Source organism: Phyllostomus hastatus, unplaced genomic scaffold (genome assembly GCF_019186645.2).
Source record: "Phyllostomus hastatus isolate PE091 unplaced genomic scaffold, TTU_PhHast_1.1 phas_scaffold_21, whole genome shotgun sequence".
NCBI lineage: Eukaryota > Metazoa > Chordata > Mammalia > Chiroptera > Phyllostomidae > Phyllostomus > Phyllostomus hastatus.
Genome location: NW_025334017.1, coordinates 28,024,210 through 28,037,932, shown reverse-complemented (window position 1 = coordinate 28,037,932; position 13,723 = coordinate 28,024,210). Strand labels below are relative to the sequence as shown.

Sequence of the window (13,723 nt, the reverse complement as noted above, 5' to 3'; positions counted from 1 at the left end):
TTGTTATTCGGTGTAGTGGCATCTTCGCTGCTACCATCCCTCTACTCCTCCCCCTGAACTTCATTTGACATGTCATACATCTGATATGATATGTGCAACAGAGCTGGGTAGTATGAGTGAGCCTTTCCATCTCTTTGATATGGAGACTTAAAAGAAAATTAAGAACTTTTTTCCCTGCAGAAATATATTGCTAAAATAGTCTATAATTATACATGTGAAAGCTTGCAGAGAACACTTTTAAATAAGAGGTTTATGAAGAAATGTGTACTAATGTTACTATTTAAAGATTTTTTAAAATTTATTTTTAGATAGACGGGAGGGGAGGGAAAAAGAAAGAGAAACAGCAGTGTGTGGTTGCCTCTCATATTCCCTGCTGGGGACCTGGCTGGTGAACCAGGCATGTCCCCTGATTGGGAATCAAACCCGTGACCCTCTGGTTCACAGGCCAGAACTAAATCCACTGAACCACACCATCAGAGCATTATGCTCCTATTTAAATGTGAGTGAATACATTCATACAGGCAACACCCTATTAAACAATAAGAAAGTCAGTAGAAGAGCATATTGAGAATGTTGAGTTTGCTTTTTAGAGTCAAGACCCATGCCCCTTACAACAATCAAGGGAAACTCTTATGAAACCCTTAAATATAAACGAATTCAAATTGAGTCCTATGCATTCCCCTGAATACATTTTTTTTTCACCTGACTACAAACTTTAGCTTTGAAATATCTAAGAGTAATCATGATGCCTCCTAAGGTCTGGAATGCAGAAATAATGTGTAAGAACCCTGGGCCTGAGTCTCGATGTGGTAGTGTGAAGGGACTTTTTAATGGTGAATTTGATGAGGAGATTTAATTGCCCTATTTTTCTCCTTTTATTCCCCAACCTCAATCCAGGGGGCTAGAGGGTAGTCTACTTTTCTATTATAGGGGAATTTACAAAAGGAGATGCTAACAGCTAGATATGTAATCTAGAAAAATAATACATTTTTCAAATATTTGATCATACTTGTTTACTTTTCAAAGTATAATAATGTGTAGCACCAATTTAGATAATAAGAAAACATACTGTGGTTTCCAGACACCTATTGAAAGAATTGAGAAAATCAGAATAAACAAAATAAACACCCTAGCCTTTCCCCCCACGTACTTACTTTCAAAATAAAACTAACACACTTGTAAATTTCAGTGGGGGCATTTGGAATTAGCCCATAAAATTTTGTGTTCTGACATAGTATGAAATAGTATCTTCTACTATAGGTTTTAGCTATTGAATCTTTTAGAAGTTATATATATTTCAGTGTCTTTTGAATGGTCCAGTTGCATCTCTTCAAAAAATGACCTAAGACAAATCAAAATGAATAGTTTTTCAATTACTTATGCGGCAATTGTTGCAAATTAAAGTGACCCCATGGTTCAAAAAAGTAAAGTTCCTGAAAGGTGAATCTAGGTCTTTGTGCACTGTACAACTTAGTTTTTGGTATATGAAGATGGGGAGAGTATGAAACACTGCTGTATAAATTCGATGCTGGTGGAGCAAATGGATACCCAATTTTTATTTGTATTTGTATTTTTAATCTTTATTTAGAAGGATGTGAAGTCGGTCATTGGAGTGAATGGGGAACCTGTAGCAGAAATAATCGCACGTGTGGATTTAAATGGGGTCTGGAAACCAGAACACGGCAAATTGTTAAAAAGCCAGCAAAAGACACAATACCATGTCCGACCATCGCTGAATCCAGGAGGTGTAAGATGGCCATGAGGCATTGTCCAGGAGGTGAGTTTGGATAATCACTACCATGAGCTGTGTGCTTTCTGAATTCACCTCTTCCCTAACCACCCTCCCTCCCAATAAAGAGTATCTATCCATGAAAGGAATTAACAACATTGGTCAGAGGGTAAAAATTCCACATTGTACTAATTTAGAGATGGATGCTTAAATTGTGAAGAATAAATGTATTTCATTTACTTTCATGATACCTTTATACAAATTTAGAAGAGTACGTTGCAAATGAGCTTTCTAGAAGTTTTTGCCTTTTTGGCTAACATACCATAAAAGTAGGTCTTAGGAAATCAGGCTTTTGCAGATGTTGCTCTGAGGGAAGCAGCCAACTTTCAGTTGAGAAGAGTTTAGATTAGAAAGGTTTATGGAATCTGTAAAATCATCTGCATCATTACTAGTTGAAGATGACAACTTAAAATAAACTTGCCCAAACACTGGGAGGAATAAACGTTGTCTTAATGTTCCCACAATTAGCCGGTTCTCTTTGTTTTGATAATAATTTGTAGAAAACAGCTACTGGTATGTGTGTGTTTATTCATGTCTTTGTAGTAATTGTGCTGATTTGCAGTAATTATTCTGTAATAACAGGATTAGGCTCATTTACAAATTAGGAGAAGCGTACATAGCTCAGGTGCTGGCTGAAGCTGAGTCAGTCTGTTTGAAATGTAGTTCTCAGCGCCGTCACTGGGGTTCTTAAAGCATAATCACTTGTTACCGTTTATTTTATCACCAGCGGATGCTACATTGCCAGAGATGAAGCTGGGGTTTTTCTAGTCCGCAACATAGAAAAGCAAAAAAGGTAGTTGCAGTTGGGAAATTGCCCAATAAAATAATCAAAACTTTTGTTTGCTTATATTTTTGCTGTTGGTGCATAGTTTTTCAGCTTTGTGGTTATAGGCCAGAGAGAGGGAATAAATATCTGCTTAAAATGGATTTATATCCATATTATGCTGCCTCATAGAGAATGTCTATGATCCGTGGAGGAAGACAAACTTTTAAGACTTGAAGACTCCAGTCGGCCTTTGAGAACTATTAGATCCAGATTCAGAAGCTACTATTAGGAAGGCGGCTTTTCCTCTTGAATTAGTTTTGCTTTGCTTTGCTGGGTCTTTGAAACAAAGTTTTTTTGGGTTTGCTTTCCACTAACAAGGATGGTTTTGTTCACTTAAACTGGGTATTTTTCAGTCAAAATATAAGAAAATATTTTCTTACAAAACTAATAAGCCACTTCTTGGATAGCTGAGAGCATTTAACCTGCAACCTTGTGCCTAAAAACAAACCTGATGTATTCAGGTATTGGAAATAAAGACTTCCTTTGTTGTATATTGTTTATATAACTGCCCTCCCCCCATTTCTCTTCCAGCAATGTGGTCCCCCAATTGTGGTTTACGTTAATAGCAAAAATTAACCTGAAAATGCTCCTATAACAAACATGCTTATGTGTAACAAGAGCCAGAATATTCCCCTCCCCTCCCAAACTATTTTGACCTAGCCCCAGTCTTGCTTGAGAATTTCGTAGATAACAGCTAGATTGTTAACCTGTTTATTGCACTCATATTTTTTTGTGTGCTACCAACAACGGTATCCTGTCTTAGAGAGCACAGCCGGACACTGCCAGCAAATTAAGTTCTGCCAGAATAAATGCTTATGTATCATCTGCTTAAGTTTTCCTTTTGATAACCAATAAGGAACTCTGATTTACTGGTAATTTGTATTTAGGTTTTACCGAGTATTATTTATTAGGAGAAACTGGCTATTGTTCTAATCCCCGAATCTACATTTTCAGTTTCATAAATTCAATTTTTATATAACCTTTAAAGTTAGCAAGTCTAAACTGTTCTATGAAAATTTGTTTTACTGTTTCATGTTTTATAAAAAGGAAACTACAATAGAATTGTTGATGGAAAATCACTCTGCAACAAAATAACTTCTATTCCAAAATGTAACAAATTAAAATGTAGAAAATTAATTTAGGAACTTGAGTACCAACTGATAAAAATTGGCATAACTTCTAGCGCAGTATCCCACCTTGCCTCAGGTGGGGGAGCAAAAAGTTCCTTTCTTCAGTAGGTCACGGTGATTAATGGAAGAATGGAGAAGAAAACCACTTCATCCCATTTTACATCTTGATTTGATTTTAGTGATCTGCTTTGACAAACCATGCAAAAATGTAAGTCGTAATCAGGTTGGGAATACAGGCATTTTTCAGATCTTTTCAACATATGTATGGATTTTTCTCCTGTTGGAGCCAATCTTAACCTGATTGCGCACAAACACAGCCTTAACCTCCTTCACACTAACGCACCAGCACATTAAAATCAGCTGCTTTCCATTACGGAAAGGCAGAAGCAGAGGTCAGTGCAATGGAATAGTCACTAAGCGTGTATTACGTGAAAAACTATCAAAAATAAGAAAATAAATGGATGCAAGATTTGTGGGGGGGGGGGACCAACCTTGCAATGCTTCAGCCTATTTTCCCCTTAAACAACACATGCTTATTTCCTTAAAAAAAAAAAAAAAGAAAGAAAAAAAAGACAATCTGAAAATATTCGAAGTCAAGGATTGATTTACACTTGAATCACTTGGTGTTCCTTTCCCAGTTCTTCTTTTAGGTTAGTTATCCTTCCTTTCATTTCTGATGACAATAACCTGTAGAATTTCTTGGGCTTTTCTGACACATTCTTTAGGGCTGTGTTCTGGCGATAGGATCTGAATCTCTGTACCCTGTCAAGTCATGGATTCTGTGACCCTTGGCAAGGCACTTAACCTCTTTTGGCCTCTATTTCCTCATTTGTAAATTGGAGGGCATTAGGGTGGGCGAACATTAAGATCCAGCCCAGTTCTCAAATCCAACGATTCTAAGATTGTCAGAAGATACAGGCAGTTTCTGTGGCTGTCGTGTGAAGGGTGAGGAAGAGACTGGTAAGCCCAAGAGCACTGTTTTACAACCAAAGAACAGAACACTTTTTCGGTAGCTGCGCGGGGCATTTGCCAGGCCTTTCACCTCTGGCTGCTCTCACCCTCCTTCTGCTTCCTCTTTCCTTCCCACAGGTAGTTAGCCCTCAAAGACTATGACAGACTCTTTTTAAATCCGCACTTGACCTGCATTTAACTACCAAGATAGCAAGAGGATAGATAATGAGGAAAAAGAGAAGAGCTTCAAAGACTATGGAAGAAAAGAAAGATAGTGAGTAAGGAAAAAAAAATGGAACAATGAATATGGGAAACAAGGAGAAAAGAGAATGGACCACTTTAAAGTGAAGGCTGTACCCGGTGCAGATAGAAGGATCTTCCCTTCCTTCCAGGCTGAGCACACTAATCAGTAGAAGTCACCCTGTCAGGACTGATTTGTTCTGTTAGTATATAACCTGCATCTCTAAATGAAAGGAACTTCAAGTCTGAACCATGTTGTATATTAGGCAAGATATTAATAGAAAAGTATAAACATGCTCCTATTATACATTTAAGTAAATAGTAGAAGAGCACAGTCACAGTTGTGGAGGTTCAGACTGGAAGATGCTCATGAACAGGGGAAATGTTGACATTTGGAGGTGGCTGTCATCTGCACTCTTTCACAGGATTGGCCAACACAACCTCAACCTGAAATATTCTTGCCTGTCTGTATGGGACTCATTATTTTATAAGGTCTTACACCAACTAATTTTAATTCATTCATGTCTATGTACCAACCATTGGTCTAGGCATAATGTTGAGTTCCTACGGAGCTTTCTCTAATGGGAATAGTGCATAATTTCATGAGGAGGTAAAGGCTGTGAAGAAAAATAAAGCAGGTTAGAGAGCTGGTGAAAGAGTTGATTGGGAGTGTCCATTTTATGTAGGGTATTCAGGGAAATTGAGGGAGGAACATTTGATTGGAGATCTGAATGAAGGAGGTCTTTTGATGGGCCTCAGGGCAAGCTGTTTAGCTACTGACTCAATGGCTGTGTTACTGGCTGTCTGGATCCTCCCACTGTACATCAGGGAAGAGGAGAGAGCTGAGGTTTAGGGAGGCGCCGACTGGTCCAAAGGTGACGCAGAGCAAGTGTCTGGTGGTAGAGCCAAGAGTAGGACCAATATTTTGCTGCCTAGGAAACCCAAGTTTCCCCGTGCCTTTTCCTTGTTTCGTATAATAAAAATCAAAGATAAAGCCACGGTTGTCCATCATTGAAGTAGCCAACTTTAAACTATTTCTCTCTCCAACAAACACATCATTTTACTTTTGCTCTACAAATACTTTTCACAAACATGGCACTCTGCCATCAGCACCGTCTTCCAACTTGAAATAGCTAGTAGGACATACCCCGAAGGTCATTTCAGAAATGCCGGAGTGTTGAGCCACTCACTGGCTCTGCTTTGGTTCAGCTGCCCCTACTAAGACCTCTTCTTTATAATTTTCCTGTCGTTGGTCCTCAGTTTGTTGGGAAAGAAGAGTGGCTTCAAGAGTGTTCTTTGCATCCTTAGTCTTTCAGAGTCACCTTGTAGATGAGGCTGCCTTATGCTGAGTCAGGTCCTGCACTCGTCTCTGCCCTCTCGCTCCCTGGTCTGCACGCAAGTGCTGGGATCCGAGCCTCATGCCCACATCCAGTAGCTCTGTGGCCAGCATGATTTTTCTCTTTCTGACACATTTAAGCAGTTAGACTGTTAAAGTAATTTAGGTGACACTTCGATGTACGCCCAGATAGTTATTTGTCCCATTTGCTCATGGCTGCCTCCACTCACCATACCGTGGCTGTTAGTAGCAACATAATGCAATTTTTTAAGCCCTAATTGTATTTTCTCAGGAGTGTGCTAAAGTTTAAATATGAAATCTGCTACTCCATACTAGTTCAATTGGAAAATAACTTATTCCTCTTGTGAGACCTCATTTGACCATTATCTACTTTTTAAAAAGTGGTCTATAACTTGGTAGGAAAGAAAAGAAGATATTATTTAGTTAACTTAGACCCTTAATTTTTGCAAACATCTGCTTTTAAAAAAGCAATAGCAATAAGACTCTCTAATCTTTGTTTTCTGTATAGAAATGGACAGCAACATGTGGACTAGGGATTAGATAATATGACTAAAGATGGTTGTAGATTGTGATAGATTAAACTGAGAGCAGGAAATAATCACATTTTCAGTAGGATAAGGGTCAAGCAAATATGCTTTAGACATACGTTCTTTATTTCTGTACATTTTGTTTACATTTGAGTTATAATTTATGTGGTCTGTTTTATACATGCCAACCTCAAGAATATCCTCAAGAAGAGAGGATAAGAGTAAAACCTCTTTTGTTTTGAAAGCTTCATAGTTGTCAGGAATGTGGATATTGAACTTTTCATATGAAGAAGACAGCATCTAAAAAGGGGAAATTCTTGTTGCCCTGTGTTTGGTATGGTAAACACTTTATTATATTTTAAAATCAGTGACTTGTGTTAGTCCCTTTAAGCAGAATGTACTATTTCCCAGGTACTCTGGATACATGGCAGCTAATGGTAATGTTTATTTTATAGTGACTATAAACTGGGACAGTCACTAGTAAGCAGCCACCTTTCAAATGTTCATGTATAATTATTATATTAAACTGATGATTAGCAAAGACCCACCTGCCCACAAACATTTCTCCCAGTAGCTGAACTGTCCGAAATTCCTGCCTTGGTGATCTTAACAAGGAACTTCAGGAGACGTCTTGGGAAGCTTGCCCTCCCTCTCTGTACCCTCCACCCATCACTTTTTAATTTTTCTTCTTGTCTGCTGGAAAGTAGGTAGGTGATAACTACTCACACCTATTGGTGGTGGTGTTTTTTTTTTTGTTTGTTTGTTTTCCTGGGGTTTTATTTTAGCAATGATTTCCTTATATCTAATTGTCACTTCCAGAGGGTAAGAGCTTCCCGTGTGGCGTGCCTGGGAGATCAGGAAATGTCTAGGGAGGGCAGTTTTGGACTTCGAAGTGGAAATCTTGGGGCGTGCAAAGCACTCATCACATGGAGGCTGGGGGCGGGACGTAAGACAGCCTCTTCTCCGCGTTTCATTTTGAGCCTGTCCTGGTGCCAGCCCGGCTTGCTGGAGGGGCCCGGGAGCCAGCGAGTGAAAGAAGCCACACCTTTGTGCCATTCTCTACAGCTTCCCATCTGGAGTCTCTACTAGCCCCATTTAATTACAGTCTGGAGCAACATGTACTCATCTCTTTTATGGGTACTTGTAAAAAGGATTTCTCAACTACACAGGCCACCGAAGGCCCGACGTTCTGTGTGCAGCAAAGCACGGACAGGAAAATTCCAAAGGGGCTTTCTTTTATGAATTTTACACAGCAGTAAGCTACTCTGATCTTAATGTAAAATATATAAAACAATTTTTTCAATGCTCTAAAATAAAAAACAACTTTAATAGGACACACATGGTGTCAGTAGCAGATTTCCCCCCCTGCCCCCATTTACAAGGGATTTTAGGGGTTTTTTTCCATAGGAGATAAGAAAGTCTCAAGTACAAATCCCCCAATGATTTCTTAGAACAACTTATTTTCCTCATCGGACACCTCTGTGGGACTTTCACTGGTGTTGATAAAAGGCGCAGGCGGTTTGCTTACTGAGATTTCCTGTAAATACTTCTCCAGCTACTGGAATGACCTAGAGCTGTGCTTGTGGATATCCTCCAGGGTCAGGAGGCAGAGGAAAAATAAAACATTTTAACGGAAATAATGAGAGAGCTTTACTGAAATCCCAGCGTGATTCATGTTGTCATCATGCAGAAGTGCTTCAGATGATAGAGTTATTTGTCCAATAGAGGGGGGCTAGAGGTTCAGGTGGCTAAAGTGATTGTAATTAATTTAAACTGAAAATATGAAGGCAGTAGATTTTTGCCATGCAGTTGACCTGTTTATATAATACTTGGACCTAATATTTCTGTATGTCAGTATTATTTCCTTGTATTTGAGCTTGTGTAGGCAAGGGACATCTAATAATTGATGTTATATCCTCATATGCTGGCAATTACTCGAAGGACTTAATAACAACTGAATGTAAAAGGATATTCGATAACATGCTGAAACAAAACAAAACAAATTTAAAAGATCAGAACCAGGAAAAACTTAAAATAAGAGCCCAAGACTGACAAGGAAAATAGAGCTTATGAATATGTGTTGGTTGAAATAAATGCACTGAACATTTGGACTTGGGCTTCTTACCAGGCAAAGAAGAAAAGTAGAAATGTTTTTTCTATTCTTATTTAAAATAAATGATTAATTATAAAATAACTAATGAAATCAACTTCATAATGACTTTTAAAGGGAAAAATCTATGCATACATGTAGGTATATACACATATAAACATGCATGTGTACATATACACACAACACACATGCATGTGAATATATACATGTGTATGTATATACGAATACATACACCTATATGCACAACACACACATACATGTATGGATACTCATCCCAATTTCAGACACCCTCAAGTGTGTGCATGTGGTGGAAGGGATGGATCCTACATCATAGAACTGAGGAAATTAATGATAATTTCATGGTAAAGAAAGCATTCTAGTTCCATAGGGAGACACACAGTAAACACATTTCTCAAATGGAGAATCACATCCAGAGCAGTGAGCAGTGTGTAGTGGACAGTGTCTTCAATGACATCTAAATGACAAATGCACGTTTTCAGAGGCATAAGGCAGCTTGAGAGTATTTATCCCTCAATGAAAGCCAAAGGTATAATTGTGAAATGTGACTTGAGAGAGGCAAGGGCAATATGGAATCAGGACTTTCTGACTTACCTGTTATATTTGAATGGAATCATCCTCCTGGTTTTTTAGTGAATGCGGAATAATCGTAGAACTTCCTGGTGTCTAGAAAATCTAGAATTTGCATGGAGGGTCAGTTCCCTTTGAACTTGTCAATAAGTGTGGTGTCTTTTGTACGTAGTACTATGTTCCTAAGTATGATCAGGAGTTCCAAATCTAGATACAGAGTTAATTCTGGTAATTATATCAAGTCCTGCAGTAATATATTATTTTTGAATTTATTTCTTTTTAAATTATATTTTATTGATTGTGCTATTACAGTTGTCCTAATTATTTCCCCTTTGCTCCCTCCACCTAGCACCCCCAACTACCTCAGGCAACCCCCCCACCATTGCTCATGTCCATTGGTCATGTGTATAAGTTCTTTGCCTACTCCGTTTCCTGTACTGTACTGTACATCCCCATGGCTATTCTGTAACTACCTGTCTGTAGTTCTTAATCCCCTGACCTCTTCACCCATTCCCTTACACCTTTCCCATATGGCAACCATCAAAATGCCCTCTGTATCCATGATTCTGTCTTTGTTCTTCTTGTTTGCTTAGTTTTTTTTTTTAGATCAATTGTTGATAGATACGTATTTTTTTTGCCATTTTATTGTTCATAGTTTTGATCATCTTCTTTTTCTTAAGTCCCTTTAACATTTCATCTAATGATGGTTTGGTGATGATGAACTCCTTTAGTTTTTTCTTGTCTGGGAAGCTCTTTATCTGCCCTTTGATTCTAAATGATAGCTTTGCTGGGTAGGTCAATCTTGGCTGTAGGTCCCTGCTTTTCATGACTTTGAAAATTTCTTGCCAATCCCTTCTAGCCTGCAAAGTTTCTTTAGAGAAATCAGCCAACAGTCTTATGGGAGCTCCCTTGTAGGTAACTGATTTTCTCTTCCTATTTTTAAAATTCTCTCTTTATCTTTAACCTTTGGTACTTTAATTATGATGTGTCTTGAAGTGAGCCTCTTTGCATTTATCTTGTTTGGGACTCACTGTGCTTCCTGGACTTGCATGTCTATTCCCTTCGCTAAATTAGGGAAGTTTTCTTTCATTATTTTTTCAAATAGATTTCCAATTTCTTGCCCTTTCTCTTCTCCTTCTGGCACCCCAATGATGTAAAGGTTGTACCTCTTGAAATTGTCCCAGAGGCTGCTTATACTATCGTCACTTTTTGGATTCCTTTTTCTTCTTCTTGTTCTAATTCGTTGTTTTTGCTTCCTTATGTTCTATATCATTGATTCAGTTCTCGGCTTCATCCACTCTACTGTTTCCCTGGAAACTGTTCTTTATTTAGTGTATCTTTGATTTCTGACTGGATCTTTTTGTGTGGCTGAGGTCCTCACTAAGTTCCTTGCACATCCTTATTACCACTGTTTTGAACTCTGCATCTGATAGATTGCTTATCTCCATTTTGTTCAGCTCTTTTTCTTAACTTTTGATCTGTTCTTTCATTTGGGGCATGTTTCTTTGTCTCCCTGTTTTGGCAGCCTTCCTGCATTTGTTTCTATATTTTAGGCAAAGCTGCTTTGGCTCTGTGTCTTGATAGGTTGCCTCATGTAGTAGGTGTCCTGTAGGGCCCAGTGGCAAAGCTTCTCCTATCACCCAAGCTGGGTATACAAGGTACACCCTTTGTGTGGGCTGAAACACTCTCCTTTTGTAATTGAGCCCTGGTTCCTGTTGGCAGATCAATGGTAGGGATTTACCCAGGCCACTCAGGGGCAAGGATTGGCTGTGACCACTGACTACCAACTTCTGCTCTCTGTGGAGGATTGATGGTGCAGGGGCAAGGTGGTGGTGCTCTGATGTCATTTGTAGCTGTCCACTGGGTGCACTGTCCCTGGGGTTTCCCAGGGGTTCTCCAGAAGTACAGACCAAGGTCAGCCCAAACCTGTGTTTTGCCAAGGGCCATCCTTCCTGAGCTATAAAGCAATCTGAGATGGCTGCCACATGTGCTGGACTTGGAGATTCCCAGATGAAGCCAAGCTGTGAATCTAGGCTGGCTGCTTGCTAGTGCCTGACCTGGGGCTCACTGAAGCCAGCTGTTGCTTGTTTGATTGGATTTAGGAAGTTGTGAAGCATGAGCCAAGACCAGCCATTCTTATGGAAAAGCAGTTTGGGTGGGTCTGTAAGTTGGCTGGGGCAGAGTCTCTGGGGATCTCCAAGGTCAACCAGTGTTAGCCAGGTTGATGGAGTCTCAGATATGCACCAGCTTGCCAGCTCTGTGGGAGGAAGGTTTAGAAAAGGGACAATGGCCTCTGCTTACCTTGATGCCAGGCACTTCAGTTCCTTCCTGTGTGCCACTGGTGCTTTTCAAGCTGTTACCCTGATACTGGAGCTCAGGGAGAGTGAGTCTGAATAGGTGAGTCTGTGCGTGGGTTCTTTAAGAGGAACTCTTTGGGTCTTTAGCAGTTTCTATCACTGACTTTATCACTACTGGTTTTTGCAGCCAGAAGTTGTGGGGACTTATCTTCATGGCACTGGAACCCTGGGGTGGGGGACCTGGTATGTGGCTGGGACTCCTTGCTCCCAAGATAGCCCTCCCAAATTTTTATCCACCACATGTGGGTGAGGGAGCAGCCTGTTCCACATTGGTGCCCCTCCTACCAGGCTGGATGGATGTGGTTTCTTTAATTCCATAATTGTCAGACTTCCATTCAACTTGATTTCTGATAGGTCTAAGTGATGGTTGTTCTATATTTTAGTTGTAATTTTGATGTGGTTGTGCACAGAGGTGAGCCATGTCTTCCTATGCTGCCATTTTGACTGGAGTCCCTGCAGTACTATTGTAAATGACCGTTTGTGATTTTTGTTTCTTCTCCAAGATTGGCCTTCAATTATTTTAATCTGGCAAAACTGTTTGATATGAGAACCATATGGATTTTGAGTAAATACTCAGAGTTGAACTGATCTTATTAAAATATGTTACAAGGTGCCTTCTAATTCCTCTTTTGAACTACCTCTCCAATATAATTCAGGTAGTAAGCACTGGAGCTGAATTTTCAATGCAATTCATTATTTTCCCATTGCCATGTCTACAGTTTCATCAAACCAATTATTTAAACATTTGTTAATTCCCATGTTCTAAAGAAATAGCAAATTGGGAATGGGGAGGACACGGACAAGAGTTTATAGTGTAGGGAAGAAGAAAATGCACCTTATGTAAAATAAGAGAAGCAGAGTCGTGTTTATAAATGTGAATATGTATTGTTACAGGCTCTGCTACTATAGGAAAAAGTACCATTTTTAGTCGTTGTGTCCAGGGAATGCTTCTAGAAGAGCAAAACATAATTTATATTAGGAGGAAAACACATTAAAAAAGGGAGATTTGCTTTTTTAGACGGAATATTGTGTAGTTGCCAAAATGTGCTCCTCACGTCCAAGGGTGGTGAGCAAAAGAGCCTGGGGGAAGCTCAGAGGTTGTACGTGGCAGTCACGGAAGCTCGGAGCAAAAATATAAGTTGCATACTTACCGTGGAGTGCTTCTATGGAGAGGACGGGGTTCTGAATTTTTCTTTGTACACAGTAGAGAGCCACAGGGGACTTTTGAGCATGGAGGTATTTTAGTACAGTGCTGTTTGAAGGTGGAAGTGACTTGAGGTTGTATTGGTAAGGTATAAGAAAATAAACTGTGTGTCCCAGATTTGGGGGCAGTTCTTTAAACAGAGTATGAGTTTGGGAAAATTATCAAAGAATATTTATGCGTTCTGATGTTTATGCATTTTTCTGTTAGGCTTGCTTTTCTGAAGGGTGCTGGATTTTGCCTTGACTTGCAGTCTACTATGACCCTTACATCTTTTTCTGCCAACTTTCTAAGCCAAGCCATTCCCCAGTTTTATTGGCGCAGTTTATTTTTTTACATCTAGGCACATTTTGCATTTAAGCTAACTGAACTGTATTTGCTTTTTAACTGCTACTTCCATATGCCATTTACTAAGACCCTGGAATGTATTATTCCCTGTTTTCTAACTTACGACGTTAACCTGTAAAATGAGTTTTCCTTATCAGCCAGCTTAGAGTTCTCTGAAACTTTAAAGTACACAAATATTATTCAGATCAAGGATGAAATTTTCCTGCAGAGTTCAATTTCAATTGTACATCTAAGGTGTTTTTATTTAGCATGCTGTGTACTAATAGCTGCCTCGAACTTTGCCTTGAGAAGGATTGTGA

The 13,723-nt window shown here is 39.3% G+C and overlaps 1 protein-coding gene across 1 annotated transcript in view; it reads left to right on the top strand.

Moving 5' to 3' along the window:
- The window catches only part of RSPO2 (R-spondin 2), a 141,438-nt gene that overhangs the window by 87,213 nt on the left and 40,502 nt on the right, over positions 1-13,723 (top strand). The window contains exon 5 of the mRNA XM_045861231.1: positions 1,589-1,777. Coding sequence (XP_045717187.1) covers positions 1,589-1,777 — 189 coding nt within the window. The remainder of the gene's footprint in view (positions 1-1,588; positions 1,778-13,723) is intronic.